At 41.6% G+C, this 22,880-nt stretch overlaps 1 protein-coding gene across 8 annotated transcripts in view; it reads left to right on the forward strand.

Moving 5' to 3' along the window:
* Positions 1-22,880, forward strand: part of LOC145399810 (protein lap4-like) — a 1,200,472-nt gene that overhangs the window by 8,340 nt on the left and 1,169,252 nt on the right. For all 8 annotated transcript variants that reach the window (XM_080272363.1, XM_080272366.1, XM_080272368.1 and 5 more), the window contains exon 2: positions 18,330-18,447. In XM_080272363.1, coding sequence (XP_080128489.1) covers positions 18,330-18,447 — 118 coding nt within the window. The remainder of the gene's footprint in view (positions 1-18,329; positions 18,448-22,880) is intronic.

The following is a 22,880-nucleotide window of genomic DNA, read 5'->3' on the forward strand; positions in this document are numbered from 1 at the left end:
AGAGTTATGATTGTTTAACACTCCACATTTTGCTCGTAATTGCACCACGTCATATTCAACCGCCAGTTTGCACTCCATAGTTAACCCGTCTCGTGCTGGCTATTTTTAGCCCTCTGAGTCACCCCACTGCTGGCTATTTTTTGACTTTTATTTGTTTGTTTGTTTGTTTTTTTTGGCTAAAATGATAGATTTTGGCGTGGAACAACGAGTTTCACCATTAAAATGCTCCCCAAGGCTCGGAAATGAGTTTTATTTAGACCTGTATATTCGTGTACAGGTATAGGCGCTCTCTCACGCTCACCACGTACGTGAGAGAAAGCCGTTTTCTATGTAAGGTCTACTCAGATATTTATGCTGGGAAGGTATAGCAATGTTCAGTACACTTTTCTGATCACTTATTACTTCAGCATCTATCACAATTTGCGTGTCTTTCTCACTGTGAATGCATTACCGTACAATGGGGAAATAGTGACACATTTTTTAACAAAACTGAAGGTGCCTTATACCAAGATTTTGTTTTCAAACCCTTTATTGGTTCAAAATGAAGAGTAACAATCAGCCTTCCTGGTGTATGCTGTAAAATCTATATAAAGTAGAGCTAGTTTGCACAACTCAAGTGGATAAAGCTACTACAATTATGTGATACTTATCAAAAATCTCTTATTTTTCCCTATAAAAAATTGGCATGTGTAAATAAAACTTAACCTTAACTGATTTAGAGGTAAATTGGGTTGATTCAAGCTGAATCCAGTGAGAAAACCAACTTTTGTTCTTAAACTAAAATGGCAGTTGTAAATAAAAAGTACCTTTACTGATTCCTGAGCTTTTAATGCATCAACAGGCCAGCAAATTGGGTTTTAAAAATGAGTTTGGCCATGATAATCAGTGGCATACCATTGACAAACTGTGGCACTTCAGTTCCACTTTTCTTGATGTAGGCCTTGACAAAATGGCGTAGCTCTAGCAAATCGAACGCATATCCGTAGTCGGCTGAAGCTACAATGTTCTGAGTAATGACAAGTTCCTCAGAAACATTTAAGTCTGTTTTTCTGCCAGCTTTGCCATGCTCCAATGAACGCCCACTGATTCTAGCATGCAAAAGAACTGTATGGTAACTTGTAATTTGTTGCGGCTCGCTTATAGGCATTCCGTGCGATGCCTTGGCCACTGTCCCCTCTGTGTATAGCAGCCTCTGGGCTCCTCTTACTGAAGTATAGGTTCTTGGCATGGTTTTGTCAAAGATTTATACAATACTCATGAGTTATGAAGAAAGTGTCTGCATATTATTACTAACATTGCTCCAATAACAAGTTTACATTTAAAATAGCCATGATGTCACAATTACCCCAACCGTCAACTTATATTATTTAAAAAAAAAGTTGCTGATGGATTACATTGAAATTCAGAAACACATTTACCTTGTGATATTTGCAGTTCCTGGTGAGAAAATAAAGATGATCCCCCACGTGGACTCTGACTGGCACCCAATCTTGTTTCCAGTACTCGTCAGCAGCTAAAATTTTTATTTCAACACTTTCTTCCTGTGAGCACTCTACTCTGAATGTGGAAGAATTTTAAATACCTGAAAACATGCAAAATTTGGTAACAAAGAAAAATGATTACCACACATTTTGGCCTGAAAATGAAAATAAATTTATAATGAATATTTTTTAGCAGTTGTCAAAAAATATCACAATTCCCCCATCATACGGTATCTTACGCTTACTTGAAGATAGGTACAACCTAACTTCATTACGTACAGTCCTGGCAATTACAAGAAGGTATTTACAACTTGACTTCACTATATAATCCTTACACTTACAAGAAAATATCTACAGCTTACACTTACATGATAATATTTACAAAATGCCTTCACTATGTACAGCACTGGGTGAGGCACACAGGCAGAGTGAGGCAGAGCGAGCGTGAGGGGGGAAGCGAGTGAGTGTATGACCTTGACAGCCTGGGGGATGGTAGAGGAACAGTTATCTTACATGCCTGCCAATTTTTACTCACAAATCTTGAAAAATGCGGTCACAGTGAAGTTTTTTATTTTAGACCGTTTTAAAACGGCACTGGCACTGGCCGCGGCATTATGTCAGACCGTTTTAAAACGGCACTGGCATGCGGCGGGTTAATCTTTTGCATTCTAAATTCTAATTTCTTAACACTGCACAACACTGTAAATTCCTGTGTGGTCAGGTGGCGAGGTATTGCAGTTTATTCACTGTTTATTCACAAAAACGAGCACTTGCAGCATCCACTGAGATAAGCATCCACTCGTGATGACAGTTAGGCGGTAACTGGTGGTGAGGGAGGAGCAGGGTTGCCAGATTGAAACTCGGCCACATTACCAAACTCCTCAATTTTCATTACCAAATTTAACTTTTCATTACCAAATTTGTAAAGCAAGCATTTATTCTTAACTAATTATATATACAAGTGGAATATTAATCACCCTCCTTATAATTAACAGCATGTTGATTATTTTCATGCTATGTAGGCTATGGTGGTACCATTCTTAAATGGCGGTTTGGGTGGGGCATGAACCTCTGTACAGTGTTCCCACGTTTTCCATACCCGCGATGCCTCTCTCTCTCTCTCTCTCCTGGGGGGAGATGTGCGTCACCCTTGGGAATTTTCTTTCTTTTATGAGTGACATAAACTTGTGCTTTCATTTCTTTATTTTGTTTTTATTCGTTTTCGTTCATTTTCGTTTTCGTTTTTAAAGACTCCAACATGCTAGCATGTGTTGGCCTTGGTCACTTAATGGCGGCTGTCCATGCTGCACGATCCATTGCAGCCTCCCTGTTCAGTCCCTTAACCCTGAGGTCATACTTAATGACCTCATCCCATGTCTTTCTTGGTCTACCCCTCATAACCCCACCCCCAATATTAACACTTCTCACCTTCCCCACCCAGTTATCATCCCCCATCCTCTCCACATGTCCAAACCATCTCAATCTACCTCTCCTCATCACAACACCAATACACTCCAGTCCCATCCTACCTCTCAACTCTTCCATCGTAAACCCAGCCCCTCCAGGCCTTGGACGCAGGAACGCACTGCAGATCCACCTAATCATTGTCATTTCTGTACGTCTGAGCCGGCGAATATCTTCCTCCTTCACTGCCCAGGTCTCACTACCATACAGCATTACACTCCTAACACATGCTGCATACAAAGACCCCTTAGCATGTAGGGAGAGTCCTCTCAATGTCAAGAGAGGCAAGAGCTCCCTGAACTTCTTCCAACCACTTCTCACCCTAGCCACAGAGCTAGCTCCAGCCCCACCTCCAGCACACAACATGTCTCCCAAATAACAAAACTCTTCCACACACTCAAGAGATTCACCAGCAAGGTCAATCCTTTCACGTCTGACAATCTCCACCTGCTCACCCCGCCACGCCGTACACATAAAATCAGCATTATCTCGCAGTCTGCCTCTGATACCACTACATCTCTTATGCACCCATTTATCACACACACTGCACAAGATGGAATTACTTCCCACGCCCTTGTGGCAAACTGCACATGGCCACTCTCCCTAGTCTTTGACAGTACCGCCAACAACCCTAGATATCATCACTTTTGTTTTATCTGCATTTACCCTTAAACCCTTGTGCCCCATACCATCTCTCCACTTCCTAAACCTTTCCTCCGCCTCCCTTTCGTTCTCTGCAATCAACACCAAATCATCAGCATACAACAACTCCCACGGGAGTCCGTTTCTAAACTCACGTGAAAGGGCTTCAAGTAGCATGATAAACAACATGGGACTCAAGACTGACCCCTGATGCACACCAACATTCACGGAAAACTCATCACTCTAATCTCCATTCACTCTTACCTGGGTGTGAGCACCCACATACAGTAAAAGTCCAATATTTCGGCATCCAATTCCCCGGCAAATCTGACATTTCGGCAGTTTTGAGAAATAGTCCCATTTACGAAAATCTCCGATCGTTCGGCAGATTCTACGATTTTTTTCGTCAGTCTTGAAATTCTCCATGAGGCTCGCCAGCTAGCTACCCTCCTTTACCCGCCTTAGTGAGTGAGATAGTGAAAGTGATGGAACGAGTCTACCACTGCCATGAAGCTCAGAGGTTAGCTCTTTCTCCTATAGCATAAAGAGAGGACAAACATGTAGTGAGTCTAGCATGGGAAAGAGAATCTGTTTCGCCATTCTTCCGCCATTCTTCCGAGTTGTTGCCGTGCTGCTGCCGACTTCTCTTGATTCTTCTGTGTGCTTTGTGAACTTCGTACCGAAATACCTCTGAAATTACTATTCGAGTGTGCTGTAAGCACCGTAACATCAGACAGGAGCTTTGTAACACCTGAGTGGACCAGCCGTGTGTTGTGAACAGTATAAACATCTGCGTGCTTTGAAAATGGCCTCCACGTGTGGAAAGTTAACTGGTGTTAGCAAGAAGCGTACACATAAGATGTGGACTTCTTCCAGCAGTAGCAGACTCCAATCAACCCCTTCTATTGTACATATGTAAATAAGGAACCTACTATAAGTTTAGGTAAGTGCATGTGAACTTGTAGGCCTACTGTACCATTACATTTATATACAGTACAGTATGTTCACTAATTTCTTTATTTTTCATATTCATGTATAGTACTGTATTCATTACAGTATTGTACAGTATCAAACAGTATACAGTACTCTCTCCAAACACATTTGTAATGATATGAGTAATGATGATAGTGTTCACCGAAACAAATAAGGTACTGAGTGGGTAGGGTTTTTGATAATTCGGCAATTTTGATATTTCGGCACTTGCCTGGTCCCATAGATGCCGAAAATTCGGACTTCTACTGTACATAGCCATAACCACCCTAACCAGCCACTCCTCCAAGCCAAGCTTTCTCATTGCCCACTTCACCACCTCTCTAGGGACTCTGTCAAAGGCCTTTTCCAAATCAACAAAAACAAAATAAAGATCCCTTCTCCTACCAATATATTTTTCCTGAAGCTGTCGAACAATGAATATAGCATCAGTGGTCCCCCTACCTGGCATAAACCCAAACTGCATCTCATGAATATTCACTCTTTCTCTAATCATACCTTCTAAAACTCTCTCCATTACCTTCATTATCTGATCTAAAAGTTTTATACCTCTATAATTTCCTCTTTCCAGGGCATCATCCTTCCCTTTATACACATTTACAATTACACTCCAACCAATCATCTGGGACAATACACTCATAAATAATCCTATTTATCAGGTCACTGACTAAACTCACCTCTATATCGCCTGAGGCCTTCAGCATTTCGGCAGTCAACCCAGACACACCTGCTGCCCTCCCCACCCTCATCCTGCCTATTGCCTCACTCACAGTAGCAGTATCAATCAAAGGCCAAGGGCCAGACACTGGATCTGCTGGCTCCAAACCTTCCCTGTCCCAGTCAAACTCCTCATTCAACAACCTGTTATAATGCTGTCTCCATGCATCTTTAATATGCTCACTGTTCACCACTACCCTTCCTTCATCATTCTTCTCACACTGCTCACCTATAATAGCCCGATTATCCCTCTTCACTTGACCTGCCACCCTAAATATCATATTTTTCCTTTCCCCATGATTTAGGTTATCAAGTAATAGTCTTTGTGACTCAGACTTTGCCCTGTATACCTCTCTTCTAGCCCTACGCTTGGCAGCCAAATATTCCTCTTTGCTACCTCCCTTTTTCCATTCCCGGAAAAGCCTTCTTTTCTCCTTAACTGCAGCTTCTACACCCTCATCCCACCACCAAGTTACTTTATGTCTTGGTGGTCCTCTTGTCCAACCGCATGTTACATCAGTAACTCTTAAGAAATTGTTCTTGAGGGCTCTGTACAGTTCATTAACGCCTCTGTCTACAGCTCCCTGTTCGGCCACCACTCTCCTCAACTCGCTATAGAAGGCATCCCTTACTACTTGGTTTTTCAGCTTCCATATTTTCCTTCTAGGTACATAACTCCTCATTTTCATTCTTTAAGCACCATATCACAAATCAATAGTTTGTGCCTCTGCACACACTCCTCACTTCCTATAACTTTAACATCCCTCACTAACCTCCTATCAGCCCTCCTGACCAGAAAATAATCTATCTGACTGCTATTTCCCCCAGACTCATACGTAATTAACCTACTCTCTCTTTTCCTAAAATATGTGTTGCACACAATTATGTCCGTTGCCTCCCCAAACTCGAGTAACCTTTCCCCTTCTGCATTCCTTAGACCATACACACATCCCCCATGCAGTCCTTCATAACCTTGTGCTGCTTCACCTACATGACCATTTAAGTCCCCTCCCAAAATCACTACCGGTATCTCATCATCCCACATACCACCCACTACATGTATTAAATCATCCCAAAATCTATCTTTCTCTGCTTCATCCAATCCTGCCTGTGGTGCATATGCCGATATAATCACAGCTACATTTCTACCCAACAGAATTTTCACTACCAATATCCTATCGCTTACTCTCAAAACATTCATAACATATTCCACCCATTTCTCCGCAACCATCACACCAACACCTCCATATCCGTCAGTCCCCCCCTGCCAAAACAACTTATAGCAACAGTTCTTCCCAACAATCTTTCTGGCTGATCCACCCCTGTACCAGACTTCCTGCAAACATGCGACATCCACCCACCTCCTACTGAATGCCGCAACGACTTCCCCTGCTCTTCCCCTCAAACTTCCCACATTTCATGAACCCACCCTCATCCCCATGGGTGATTTACTGTCCTCAGGCTTGCTTTGAAACTTATTTTGTTTTGTCATATTCTATCTATCTATCTACTGTATATACCTAGGCTGCTTCCCCCAAGGAAAGGGAGGTAGCCGAGACAGTACGACTCACTCCCCAATTACTCATCCATTCAGACACATTCATTCGCATCTTAGCCCCAAGGGGAGAACGGACAGATCCTCACCGCACCACACCGCACAAGGGTCAACTGCGCAATGCAATCAGTGACATCCGCAGCAGGGCCCAACAGCAGAACTGGTTTACCCCTGCCACATCATAACAGACCCATCCCCTTACCCGTACCTGACCTGACTAGCTGATCAGACCAAATGCAGGAGAATATCCCCTCAGGGCTGCGTCATCACTTATTCATTCACAGTATCTCTCCATTTATTTCTGTCACGCACAGCCACTCTTCCTTGCTCAACAGACATCCCTCTCGCATCCAGCGCTCTCTTCACACTGTCCATCCATCCTATTCGTGGTCTTCCTCTCAGCCTTACACCTCTCACATCAGACCTAGTTATCTTTTTCACCAATCGCTCATTATCCATTCTCTCCATATGCCCAAACCATCGCAACACCCTCTGCTCAACTCTACCAGCCATCTCCCGAACAACTCCAGTTCTCCTTCGCACTTCTTCATTTCGCACTCGATCTATACGCGTCACTCCACACATACTCCTCAGACACCTCATCTCCATTACATTCAAACTTTTCCTCTCTGCTACACCCATATAACGCAGTCGGTACCACAACACCCTCATACAACCTTCTCTTTACATCCATTCAAAGCGAACGACATCTAAACACTTTTTTCATTCCTCCCAGCACCTTTCCTACTTCATTTATTCTAAACTTCACTTCTGCATCTATTCTTCCATGCACAGCAACATGTCACCCTAGATATTTATAACACTCTACCTCCTCAAGCAATTCACCATTCAAAGCTGTGTTCATCCCCCTACCATCTACCAACCTCGTACACTTCATCACTTTACTCTTATTCTCATTTACTTTCAATTTCCTCCTTTCACACACCCTTCCAAACTCCTCTACCAACTGTCTCAATCTCTCCTCTGAATCAGCCACCAGTGCAGTATCATCTGCAAACAGCAGCTGCTTCAGATTCCACTCTCGACCATCAACATTCACCAGACTCAGACCTCCACCTAAAACTCTTGCCTTCACCTCCCTTACAACACCATCCATGTAAATATTAAACAACCAAGGTGACATCACACATCCCTGTCGCAGCCCCACTCTCACAGGAAACCAGTCACTCACAGCATATCCCACTCTTACACCCCCCCTACTATTTACATGAAAACTTTTCACCCCTTTTAGTAACCTACCATCAAGTCCATACAATCTTAAAACAGTCCACAGAGCCTCCCTATCAATTCTATCATACGCTTTCTCTAAATCCATGAATGCCCAAAACACATCCTTGCCTATCGCTAAATACTTTTCACACACTTGTCTCACAGCAAACACCTGATCCACGCATCCCCTCCCTCTCCTAAAGCCACACTGCTCTTCACCAATCACCCCCTCTGTACCCTCTCTAACTCTCATAATTAACACTCTACCATAAATCTTACCTACAACACTCAACAGACTTATACCCCTAAAGCTAGTACATTCATACTTATCACCCTTGCCTTTATACAACGGGACCACACAAGCACTTGCCCAGTCAATTGGCACCATACCTTTCACAAAGCACACATTCAACAATCTTACTAACCAGTCAACAATGGTCACTCCACCACCTTTCAGGTATTCCACAGCACACCCATCCATACCTGCAGCTTTCCCTGTTTTCATCTCCTTTACCGCCTTCTCCACTTCCTCCTTCGTGATCAAAGAATCATTCAACTCTCCCAACACATTTATTCCTTGCATCCTTCCATCTGCCACAATCTCAGCCACCCTTTCCTCCTCTACATTTAACAATCTTTCAAAACACTCTGCCCATCTCTTCCTTACTGCATCCATCCCAATTAACATCCTTCCATCCTCTGCTTTTACTCGTTCTTCCTTCCCAAACTCTCCCTTTCGCACCCTTTTCACCTCCTTCCAAAACATTTTCTTATTCTGTTGAAAATTCTCTGTAAGCTGCCTACCCTACCTCTCATCTGCTGCCTCTTTAGCATCACGCACAGCCCTTCTCGCCCTATTCCTCTTTTCTTTATACCTTTCATATGACATCCCATCCTTTCTCTGCAGCCACGCTTCATATGCACGTCTCTTCTCAGCCACAGCCATACTTACTTCCTCACACCACCATTCACTTCCTTTTCTTACACCACCACCCACACGTCTCACACCACACACCTCTTCTGTATGCCCCACCACAGCACTCTGAAACAACTGCCATTCCTCCTCCACACTGCCATTTTCCTGATCTTTCAGTGCGTTCCACTCATCTTTCAATTTCTCCTGATACTCTATCTTTTACTCTCTTTTATCCAACTGACTCACTTTCAAAACCTCCCTGCCACACCTAACCCTCCTAGCTCTCACCCATCTCTTACCTACTCTTAACTTTCCCTCCACCAGGTAGTGGTCAGACATACCTCCACCCTCCCTTCTCAGTATTAATAAAGGGGGACAGACATAGCACAGGTCCCACTCACTGCACAGTCCCAGGTCCAGGCAATGGATCTGGGACCCCTAGCCCACCAGCTTACCAGTGGCTGTGGTAGTGGCCTTGGGGCACCCTGTCAGGACAGCTGCAGGGACACCCTCCAAGTGCGCCTTGGCACTGCAGCTATCCCACCATTATACACCCACTGATAGGGCAGCCTCCTGGGACGCTACTCCCAGGTTCGGGCCCCTCTCTATTGGGCGGAAGCAGCAGCCTGGGAACCGCAGTGCCCTGTACCCTCTAGCACAGGCCTGAGCCCCATCTCGCCCTGGACCCACGATCTATGCCAGCGGTACCCCCGCCACGCCTCCTCCCAGAAGTCCGTCACTAGGTAGCGGGGGCAAAGTTTTCTGGCCGCATGCCCTTGCTGGCGCCAACCCCTGTAACGTAGTGGGATACGTTGTGTGAAATGTAAAGTGCATAGATAGTTAGAGGCAATGTTTGGGAGAGTATGCTGGTCTACTCTCCATGTTACTGTCACACTGAAAAGGTCAGCAAAGGGGGATGGTTAGATAGCTAGTGAAACAGGAGCTCCAGCTCTCCCTATCACCAGCATTCCCATTTCCCTTGGGAGTACTACCCTGTTCGGCCCGTGTTTTACATATGGCGCCAGATTACCTCACTATTGTGGCGCCATGATTTGTTTTCATTCAATCACTCTCTCCCTCCTTTGTTCCCTCCCTTCCTCTATCTCTCACTCAGCTGCCCCTGGTCTGCCTTCCCCCCCCCCCCTCTCTCTCGTCTGTGGTATTTTAGGATACATTTTGATTATTTTCTTTTACGTTATAATGTACATATTGTAACTTTGACTTTATTTCCACACCACTCAGAAGGTAAAAGTCTTGACACGTCTTTTTTTAAGAGGTGTCCCCAAACAGGCCTAGGATAGAGGAAGCTCTGGCCAGGTGGGACTGGGTGTGTGTGTTGCTGCTCACGAGGGTTTAACGTATTATTATTTTTTTTTTTACTAAGGAATTGACATATTTTTACTTATATTCCTGCACATTATCTTATAATCATAATTGTGACATTATTACCAACCCCAGAAATATGGTAACAGCCAATAAAAGTGACTACTTTTTTTTAAGCAACTGTAAAATATTTATGCCACGTTTCTGTATTGCTGTAAATATATTTTACACATAATAAGTTTACTGTTCTTTCATATATTATAATACACACATTACCAGTATATTCTTATGTGTTTATCTTATTGTGACGCCTATTACATATATCAGAGCTGTTCACATAGCGGGTATGGAACACATGGCACTACTGTACAGAGGTTCGTGCCCCACCCAAACCGCCACTTAAGAATGGTACCACCATAGCAGATTAATCAGAGAGAGCAGACAATCCACCAACTCCATCCTGTGTATCCTCATACATGTGAAAAATCCGTTTGGTAATGCATTTTTCTGATTCATTACCAAACGAATTTTTCATTACCAAATTGGCCCACATTTGATAATGAAAAATACCAAATGGCAACCCTGACAGGGAAGGGGGGAAGGAAGGAAGAGGTGAAGGGACTGTGTTCGGCGCCGTGCGGCAATTTCAAATTACGGGTGGGGAAAAAATTTGGATTTTTTTTTTTTTGGGGGGGGGGGGTCCAAAGGTCCAGGCCCACAATGTCCAGAAAGTGGGCATCTGGATAGTACAGAGATTACTGTATTTATACAAAACAAAAGTCTGTCAAGGCGAGTTGTTAGGCTAGAGGCAAAACATTTCTGCTAACTAAGAAATTTTCACTCTGAATCCTGATTTTCTATTAATAAATAAATTAAGCACAAACTTTTAACTGAATTTCAAATAATTAGGCTTGCAAACCTATATGGTAATAAAGATTAAAATATTTTCTAGTTAAAATTGCTGATTCGGTCCAAGATTGCATGTTTGTACCTTGGTCAGGTGATTAGTGGTTGGCTGACCTTGTGGTGCTCCATTCCTTGCTCATTTTCCTCTTTTTCCTCAGCTTTCTGATCTTCTATCATACGCTCCACATTCTCATCAACAACAGGGCTCTTGTTTGGCAAGCCACAGCTCGCAAATGCGAGTATTTTTTCCCTTTGGCGAACAAATTTTACATGCAAGTTGCCTTTTGGCAAGGAGAAAATACATCCACTTCAAAGTCCAGTAAACTACAGAATAAGTAAATCTGACTTAAATGAACAAAAAAGGACATTGTGATCGATTATAAAATCTTTCCTTGTCGCCACTGTGAATTTTTAAACCTCATTATATGATTATAATCATCACAGGGTGTAAATAATAAAATATATACATTGCTCGTAAAATATTCTGGCTCAAAGTCATTTTGGCTACTAAAAATTTATTTGGCTCGTAAATCTGAAACCTTAGTAGCCAAATGGCTCGCAACCATCGGCAGTTAGCAAGAGCACTGAACAACTGTCCAAACAACCATTTGTAGGGTTGTAGCTAGCAAAATATAGCTATTGTGTCAGTTATTATTGTTATTGCATCAGTGTTATAATTTTATGTACTGTGTATGTTGGTTATGTAGGTATAGGTAGCCTACATTCCAGAATGCTCTAGATTATCAGAATAATTCACGGACAAGATTGGAGAATTCGGACAAAGTTTGGTAGTAGTCGGGGGAATGGTATGTGGGTCCGGACTTTTGCCATTCCTGGACTGGTCTACCCCCCTTTTAGTCCGGCAAATCGAGGGCTGAGTGTACTTTTCTTCAGTTTAACCCGCGGCGTCCTGTCGACGTTCTTTAACGTCCTCACATTTTGTCACTGCCAATCCCGTCAACGTATATAAACACGAAAAAATTGCAAGGTCCCTAATTTGCACAATTTTCAATTTTCGCGAGTGATTTTTGGTACGTATACACGTGACACCTTCCTCTACAAGATGCCAGGCAGGGACAATGCCTTATCCAGCATGACCTCCTCCTCCCCCCTGCATGCCATTGTCTCAGCAATTCACCTGTTATCAGTGACCTCGCCAGTATAGCCATGTCATGCCACGGTACAAAATTCAGGGCCAAAGTGATTCCCCAATCAATGACAATGTGGAGGACAAACTTTACATAGCATTAGAGGAAGAAACAGTTAGAAATGATGATCAGGTAATGTGGCAAAAAAAGGTCAGGTATTAGTGAGTGAAACAATGCATATAATGCCTATAATACTGCTTGAAAACCAATATACTCTCGTACTACATATAAATTCGTACCAAGTAAATAAATAAATACTGTTTATGAGTGGTGTGAAAGTTATCCTTCCATAAAACTCGTTTTCTTTGGTACCAGCCTGATAGAAGACCCAGTAAGCTAAGGAGGTACTCCTACCTGTATGGAGTATTTTAAACCTCAGGTGAGCGATTTCTCTATGAATTTTCGATGTTTCTCACCAAAAGCGAAGGTTTGAGCAAAAAAAAAAAAAAAAAAAAAAAAAAAAAAAAAAAAAAATCCTAAAATGGTTGGGATTGGGGGGAGTCAGTGGTGGAAAAGTGGTCGGGATGGGGTGGGTTAAGAAGGCTCTTTTCATAAAGTGGATAGCAGTCTTAGCTGTTTTTGATATCCAAATTGAGCGGTCATTGCAGAACTGATTGCAATCATGTGCAAGTGTTTAAAAATAAGCAAAAATTCATAGGCTAGTTGGACTGAAGGATTGCCGACTTAGAACTGTAACAAAACCTGACAACTTGAAGTACCCATAAGCTCACCAGGAGAGCTGTCAAATGTTTAAGTAACTGACTGACACATTGATAGGAAGCCACTAAGTTTGAGTGATTGCAGCCAAATGAAATATGAGGATCATTGCTGATAGTACTGTACCGTATGAACTAATCATTCTTCCAGACAGTATGTTAATGAAAGCAACACAGGATTTAACATGGGAAAAAAAAAAACTGCAAGCTATAATTCATTGTGTGTCACTGCAATGAAATGTTGGCAGAAAACAGACTGATTAACAAGTTACGTTAGAGAACAGTGAAGATTACATTATAATACATTAGTAATGAAAGAACATGAAGCCTGCATGTACTCTACAGAGGTTCTTTGGTTATGGCAGGTTTTATCACTGCAATATGAAAATCTGCACTCCTGCTGTAATAGCGCATTTTTCGCTCAAAAACTTGTTGCACACCTGAGCTAGCATCTGCCATTGATGATGGTGCGGTGTTTGTGGTTTCTGATGGGTTTGAGGGATTTTGAGATGAAGACCTACTTGAGAAGTTAATCCCAGGTGGTTGAGACCACTAACTCTTTCTAGTCTTGGAAACCCATACCGGTACCTCAAGCCCATCTCGGACATCTCTGTGCTATGTGTTTTGTATTGTTCCCTTTTCATCATTTTCAAGTAACCTAACAGTGCTTTTGCGTATGTCTGATACAGTACTTACTGTAACGGTATAGATTATGTATTTAGTAGGTCTTAAATTATTGTGGTAGGTGGTGGCGACTATCATCCACTCACTTGATGTAGTGCTGCTTACTTCTTCCTTAGCCTGTATCATTCTTTATCTGTGCCAGCCTTCCTCTCTTTCTATTTCTCCCATATTTCCTGTCACTTCTTATTGCTTTTCTTTCCATTACAGGTGGTTTTACATTGAGTGACAAGCCAGATGGTTTCCTGTAAGACAAGAAACCATTCACAACGCTGGGTGGTAACCATATAACCAAACCATACGTGTTCCCTATGTGTCAGCAAGTGGGTTGGTGGAGGGTTAGTGCCCCTCCCCATAAAACAAATACCGGTACCGGTAACTCAAAGTCAAATGGACACCCCTTACGGGATTATGGCGTCTGGCAATAGATAGATTAAATTGTTGTAAAAGAGAATATTTGGACCTGTACAGTATGGTACTTGGGATGGCTGGTACCAGTTAGGGTAAATCCCATAGGTTCTGTGCCTTCATTATCATGCACTGTCGTTATCGTGCGCTATGTTTGGTGCCAATTATCTGTGATAACCAAGGGATTGCTGCTTCAGTAAATTTGACCCATGGAGGTGGGTCCAATATATGGTACCAAGGGAGGGGTGGAATGAACTTTAAAACCTTAGCTGTACTTTTTTCTCTCTCACTTCTCCCTAGAAAGATATCCAAGCTAAGACACTGCTCTCCTGTGTCTCACATGATTTAGATGCACACAGTGAGAGAGACCCCCAAAATAAACATTTTAATTTGATGGTCTAGGCTATCTATCTATCTATAGCCAGACACCACAATCCCATAAGGGGTGGCCGTTTGTCTTTGAGTTACCGGTAGTTGTTTTGAGGGGAGGGGCACTATTCTTCTGCCAACCTGCTTGTAAACACGTATGGGTTGATTAGGCCTATATGGTTACCACCCAGCATTGTAGCCTAAATGGTTTCCTGGCCTACAGGAAGTAATCTGTTTTGTCACTCAGTGTAAAGTCACCTGAAATGGAAAGAAGAGTACTGTACAAGAAAGTGACAGGAAAGATGGAAGAAGTAGGAAGAGAGGAGGGCACACACAGAAAAACAGAGATAAAAGTGAATCATCCTGATTAGGCTAAAAAAGTTAAGTTTTCTGCAGCATGAAAGAGTCAAGTTTCAATCTGGTTGACAATCATACATCATTACTATCAGCATCATTCAAATTCCCAAGCCAAATTCCCACCAAAAAATTGAGGTGGATGGGATCCAAAAAAGAGGGAAGATAGGCTATAACATAGATCTGCAGAGTGCCCAGTTGAATGGGTCACAGTCATTCATATCTTCAAAGTCATGGCTCCATCTCACAAGCATAACTTTTACCATACATCTTTCCATTTAGCTAGCTTACTGTACTTCAGCCCCAAAAGATGGTGTCACACCTTCATAAACCTCTACAGTACTGTAGTTTAGTACTAGAATACTTAGCTATTGAAGTCTAATAATAGTAATATTTCGTAGATTAGATAAGGTAATACAGCTTTCGTTTTTGAAATGCATTTTCTAAATGCAGGCAAAGTATCTGGAAGTAGAAAACATGGATTGTTACTGGTATTGTTCAGCCATGCCAAGCAGTATGATGATAGCAATTGTGTCAAGTGAAAACCCATTGCATAGCAGTTTGTAGTATAATGAGGTTGATATAACATGGTTTCATTGTGGATATGGATAGGGCCCTTTGACCATGGATCGTAAAAAGAAAAAAACAACTTTTAGGCATGCCCTCGGCACCTTCGATAACGTCGTACTTTCTCGGGGTAGTATCCTTGAAATGTTTCTAAGTCACAAGTTTTAGCTTTCACACACAAAAAGTTACCTGGTATCGCTTCGCTTAATATCGTATATACACTGCAGTATTTGTTACACACTTCTCTTCTGTTTGGCGATAGCAGTAGTGTCAGTGGCCTTGCAAGCATCAGGTGGGATGGAAGGGAGACGATCACATCAAACATAAGCACAGGGTGGCCATCTTGGCTTAAAACACCTGACTGTCTGCTAGTGTGGGAGGCACTTTGTGCACACGAGGTTGGCGTACACGGCCACCTCACCTATCGTATAAGCAAATTTTGCCATCATTATCTTGTAGTATGTAAGTGCAGAAGGATGTTTCATGCACAGCAGTCACCAAAAGTACATGTAGCCCATATACGATTTTTATTCTTTATTCTACTTTACCCAACCATCCTTATACCTTGCTGTACATGAAACCCACCAGAATTGAGCACAGCATATTGCAACCAATAAAAGAGTAACCTAATGTTGGCCCAGTATACAAAATACCATTACGGTATAGGCTTCCGGTATGAAATAACCTTAGCTGCTTCATACATCGTAGGGTGTTGTTCATCCCTTCAGTCCTACTGGTCTTTCCAATGGTGGTGGTTAAAACCACCCAGCAAAATATTGGTTATACTAAGATCCCAGGCATTCTTTGCTTAAAATTCTACACTCACTCACATTAGACCTAAGGTGTAGTGATGGATATTAGAATATACTGTAAGATGGGGTAACTGGGCTCTTATTGAGGGAACTGGGCACCCACTAAATTATTTGCAAACTTTCCTGTATAAAACTTATAAATCTTTAATTTTCTGAACTTTTTTGGTGCTAATTGTATAGCTAAGTCCCCCAGCAGTAACATACCGCAGTCAACAGTTAGAAATAGGAAAAAGTAGTCCACTGATCCTTGCATTCATAAGAATGGCATTTTTGAGAATTCAAAGAAGCCCCAACATTGGAAACGCTAAGGATAAGTTACCTGTGTTAGAAGTTAGTTAGAGAACTCTACTTATGCTCATTTATTGGACATTATCAAAGGTCGGATGGGAACTAGGTAACATGTTTCTACAGTTAATCACTGCCGGGTAATGGCAAGAGTATCTCTGGTGGGGTAACTGGGCACTTAGGGGAGGGCAACCGGTCACATTAACTAATTATCATTATTTAGTTTCTAAATATGTCTCAGAGACTCCCTGTCATCTATTGCTATATTGCCAAGTTTTAGGGATGCACGAGGCTCTGAATCTGTTAGCTAGTTTGCCCACAGAACTGCAGTGATGATGCGTAACTACAAAAATCCTGAGTAGCAGGAGTAGCCTACACCTGTTTTTCCTGCTTAAGTTTATGTTATATAAAAATTTATGTTACATATGTTTGCCTGCCTAAGTTTACATTATTTAGTAGCAGTCACCAGTAATGAGCACATTCATACAGTAATAAAAAGGTCTGGGTGCCCATTTGCCCCATCGCATGGGGTAAACGGGCACCCACTGTGTTTTATTTCTAAACAAGTTGTTTTTGTATCCTTAAGCATGTGTCTGGTTCCAAAAGGTAGCCGTAAATGAGTTATTTCCAAATAATTGCACATCTCTATAATATTAACAAAAAAGAAGTAAAAATGGTGCCCAGTTACCCCATCTTATGGTAACAGCTGTAGCTCTAAGGTTCCTTGGGTTTAGCCACCCCTTGCATGTACAGTAGGTTTGTAATGTAACAGTACCATCAAAATTATCCTTTCTACCAGACATGGGTAAATCTAAAAGATTCCCACTTGTAAGCAAGTTCATCATCTGTGTTTTCTGGCCAAGCAACTTGAAGTCAAAACTGTAATTGCTTTTGTTCCTTATCCCTTCACTTTGGGGGGTCATTCCTCACTTGAATGCCCCCTTGGGTAGGGGGATCCTCTGGGTACAGGAGAATCAGAATACTGCCTTTGTATTCCTTGCTTGTTATAAAAGAGGTAGCTAAAAAGAAGGGGGTGGTAGGGCTGGGTATCCCATGGCTCTCTAGATAGGGTCTCCCACATACTTTGTCTCTGCAAAGTGCAAACACAGTTACAGTAGTTCCGAATCTGTCAACATCAACTCAACCAGTCCTGACTATACCAATGTCGGTTCTGTCAGGGCCTGGTCTGTTGATGCAATCTCTGTCAGCATTGACTCTACCAGTGCTGTAGCTATCAGCATTGACTCTCCTACCTTCATGTAAGTGTCATATTGTCCCCCCCTCCCCCTTTTTTTTCGATGCTGCTAGTTCCTTCTTATTCGATCCTTGTTTTCTTAGTTGAAAATAAGCATATGGTAACAAAAATATATTGTTAAGGTTTATGGTAGGCCTAACCTTTTTTTGCCAAACCAATTAGTTCTACTGGTCTTCTCAATGCAAGTTAAAACCATCCAGCAAAATACTGGGTAGATTAAGATCCCAAGCATTCTTTGCATAAAATTCTTCACTCTCTCAAAGTAGAACTAAGGTGTATTGATGGATATTTAGAATATACTGGTACTGTACCATAGCTATTTCAGTATTGTGCCTGACAGTTTTCAGTTAGGATTACAGGCAAGTTTACTTGTAGCCACAGTACCGTATAAGCTACCATGTACGGTACTTTATTGTAAGAGTACCCTAGTACTGTACCGGTATGTATTTTTGTAAATTGCAGTCATTATAATGGATAGCTAGTTACTATAATATTCCTTCTTTCCTGCAGAATTTCTTTAGACTACACAAGCTGCGGCGACTGGGCCTCAGTGACAATGAGATCTCCAAGCTGCCCTCAGACATTCAGAACTTTGAGAACCTGGTTGAACTTGACGTATCAAGGAATGGTAAGTGTTATAATTTTCAACATTTTGTTGTTGATGTTTCACATTTCAACATATAAAGCGGTGTTTTGTACATATATATATATACTACTGAGTATAGACTACCGGTATGCAGTTCATTTCTGGGAACCAGCAGCCTCATATGTTCAACAGATGATACAGCATCACACATCTTCACACGTCATTGTTTTTGTACTAATACGCATTAGTCAGACTGTATTTAACATGCAAGGGCTCTTTCACTCGAGATTGGAGTGATGGTATCAGCAGTTTCTATGATACAGATGTTGATGGTTATTGTGAGAAGTCTGTTCAAGCTGTTTTATGAAATTAAAATCCCCAGACTGTTCCTTGTCTCATCATGGGTTTGATGTCACATTTTTTCAAACAACTGTCCAGCACTCAGTTACTTTACTACCATATTACCTCTCTATATACAGTAAAAGTCTTGAAGGCTAATCCGAATCACAGGGGATCAAGGGTCTTTCAGAGTTCGTACTGGTGTGTGTGTGTGTGTGTGTGTGTGTGTGTGTGTGTGTGTGTGTGTGTGTGTGTGTGTGTTTTTACTGTTGGGAGGGACCTTTGAACATTAGAAATATGTACATGATCATTAAATAAGCACTTGAAATGAAATGGGTAATTGTTTATTTACTGGAAATGCACAGAAGTGTAGATGAATTTTTGCAGGCAGGTGCATCCAAGTCCAGGGGCATGTCCAAGCTAGACAAATCCTTAGGGCACGTCCACACGTGTACTCAAACATATGTTGGCAACACAGCTGGCAACATGTTCGGGAACATGTTTGCAGCTGTATTTGGACAGATGTATGCAAACATGTTTCAGTGCAGCTTCGAACACTGGCAGCAGAGGTGATGGGATAAGTGTGTCCATATGAGGCAGCTGAGATTTCATCATGATGTTGCTAACATGATCTGGACGCTGCTGTTCCCAACGTGTTTGCAGCGTGTTCGTCGCTGTGTTGCTTACATGTTGCCTACACGTTTGAACACACGTGTGGATGCTCACTTAGATAAAGCCCAGAAAAATTTGGAGAATGCCCAGAAAATTTCGAGAAGTTTCATGTTGAAAAATTCAGAGTATGGTATTGGGATATTTGGTGGTCGGATTGGAGGACTTTTACTGTACCGGTAGTAGTTATTTTCAGAGTAATACCCCAACTGTACGAATAGTACCAGGAGCATAGTCTGTATAGGACCGGTGGATTGTTATATTGTGCCATTTCCTGCCCTCAGATCTCTGCTGTGTCCTATCTACCCAAGTTCTGTTAACCATTTTTTGCAGCACTTGCTATGTTTGATTTTCCCAGGATGATGATCCTTTTTTTTTTTTTTTTTTTTTTTTTTTTTTTTTTTAAGGCAACTTAACCTAACACAGACTTTAATGGATAAAAAAAAAAAAAACTGCAAAATTGGTACCGGGTACGGTATATAGAACAGAAATGAGCTTCGACATGAGCTCCCTTCCCTTCAGAGCTAGCTTTAGCCTAATATGCTCAAATTCCTGATTTGTAATCCACTGTTCTTTTATATTATTATTATTATTATTATTATTATTATTCTGCAGCAGATTCCCTTTTTTTTTTCAGCAAGTTTCGGCAGTTTTGAGTAGCATCTTCTACTCATCTGTACCATACAGTTATCTGTAAACTGTTAAGACATTATGACAGATGTATATGAATGGTGTAAAGAAACACGACTCCGAGACAGAAGTTTATTCAAACTTGTGTCTCAGACTTGTTTCTTTGCACCACTCATAATCACCTGCAAGTTATAACAAGCTACAAGAGTACGGTAGATTCTCAGAAGGTTCACACTACTTTGACAGAAGAGTGTACAAAGTTAATGAAACTATTCATTCTTGTGCTCACCGATATTCGAGGGAAGGCCCAGTTATGGAGGGGAGTATTCACTATGGTGGATCAAAACTGAAATTTAATTAAGAACCATTGTAACTGTCTGTGGAGAACACTGTGCAAGCATCTTGAATATTATGTACTGGTAGCTAAACTAGCGCTCCTTAATTGTTTCATGTCTAGAGTCGCGGCGCACGACTCTGAGGTTGTCATTATCGTACCCTGGCAACCTACCATTCAAAAGTGCATTCGATTTCGTACCGTAGTATATACACGTATCATATTATTATGCACGAATATGTTGTACACGAATATTATTTTATACGAACATACTATACACAAATCACATGCATCTCATACATGAAATCAGACCCACTGTTGAGGGGTAGGTTGCCAGGTAACGATAATGACAACCTCAGAGGCGCGCGCAGCGATTATACAGTAGTACCTTGGTGGTCAGTTCTAACAATGAATATGCAGAATTATAAATGCTTGGTGGTCTTGTAGGTTAGCTGCTAGCAAGCGCTGCAAATAGATATGCCCCAAAGACATTTGCATCCAAGGGATGATTAGGGTTTTTTACTAACATGATCCCACTTGCCAATTTGATTGACTGAAATTAAGTAGCCTAGCCCCAGACTCCTACACTCCTGTTGGGACAATAAGACTGGATGATATACTTGACAGCCATAAATTTTATGACTATAGATCTCAGTTGACGGGATTGATTTGTTCTTAAGGTACAGCTACACTTCTTGTCCACACCAAGCACCCTGTTGCACATTTATGGTCAGGTATTCTTTTACATCATCTCAGCATCAGACACTAATGAAATCTTGTTAATCAGTTGAGAGCAGATACATGTAAGTTGTAACTTTTCTTTATTAGTTCGAATGACCAGGACCAATATATTTAGCGTCCCCAGCAAAGCTAACTTGAGGCGTAGGCCCTCACGTTATCATTGAGGCTATCAGTTAGCAGCGATAGCGTCAGATAAACTCACACTGACTGCCCTTTCACTCCAATGCCCAACATGATCACGTAATATCCGTCGTAATAGAATGCTGTCAGTGATCCTTTTACACTGTGGAGCTCCGAACCAGTAAACGGAAATTACAGTCTATTCAGTCAGCTTGAAAGTTATGGTTCGAGTTTTGTAAGATCTCCATTTTGGTTTTTGGCAGTTTTGAGGCAGTGCAAAAGAGAGAGAGAAAAAAGAAGACTATTAACCACTTGTAGTGTGGATGTGGATGTGATGTGTAGGAGAAACACATTGAAATGGTTTGGCCATGTGGAGAGGATGGAGAGTGAGAGAATGACGAGGAGAGTGTATGTGAGGTGGAGGAGGAGGGGAGAGGGAGGGGGAGGCCAAGGATGAGATGGAGGGATGGAGTGGAGAGGTACTGTACAGTATATGAGGGAGGGGTGTGTGAGCTGGTAGCAGGGTAGTGAAATGGCGGGGGACAGGGCAACATGGTGGCGATTTGTTTGTGGCCACCCCTTATGGGATTGACGCGTCTGGCAATAGATAGGTAGATAGTATTGCTGAATACATTCTTACTCCATCATTGGATGGAAAAGTAGATGATACGGTACGCATTTTTCTTCGACCTCTTAAAAAAAAAAAAAATTCTACGTCAAGACGGTTTTGTTTGATTCAGGAGATACTGTAGGCTATTATGTAGCCGCATATTGTAATTATAGTTATCTGGGGTGAAAAAGAAAGTGTTTATGTAGGCCTACAGGTTTTATTATCAACACTGGAGACAAACCTGTAATTTTATATACAGTAAGGCCTAGGTTTGTGCAAAACATGTAAAAAATCAAGTTTCTTATATTCCGTTAAAAAATCAGATTTCTTATATTCTGTTCAGTATTAGATACAAATGTATGTGATTTTTGTTTTTTCACTCTGTGGAATGGAGTTAAAAGGAATCACGCTGGGGGTGAAAAAAAAAAAAATAGCATTTTGTTCTTTCAGTGAGGACAGCAATAAATTGAGAATGATCAAATAAACCTGCAGAATAATGGTTATGTTCATATCCTTATATTTAATGCCCCTGCTGTGTTAAATGTAAAAACATAGATGAATACGTGTTCGGACACACTAACATAAATGCATATTTTTTGTACAATCAAAGACAGAACATGCACCAGTGACTCTAAATTTACATATTAGGAACGCTTTAACATAAATAAAGCAGTAATGTATCCCGAGAGTTACAACTTGGAGAACATATAATATAAATGAAAGTTATACATTGAATTGTTCATGACGTTACATATTATGCATTTAGATCATCCTTTAATACTGTAATTTCATTATGTCTGCAGTGGGCTACAGCTTCCGCCATAAAGTAAAATGCCTGTTTTCCACGGGTTTTGGTTTCTAGAATTGGTTGGGCCGGATCACATAAGATAGTAGACACACTAACAATATCTTTACCATCCTTGACTGGCCGATCCCACCTTAGGCTTGCTGGGTCACTTGAAGGGGCACACCTTTTTAGGAATGTCACTTCAACCTCATCTACATCATCATTCTCATCCTTACGGAATACAT

Source organism: Coenobita brevimanus, chromosome 50 (assembly GCF_032717465.1).
Source record: "Coenobita brevimanus isolate Jiangsu-jjx chromosome 50, ASM3271746v2, whole genome shotgun sequence".
Lineage (NCBI taxonomy): Eukaryota > Metazoa > Arthropoda > Malacostraca > Decapoda > Coenobitidae > Coenobita > Coenobita brevimanus.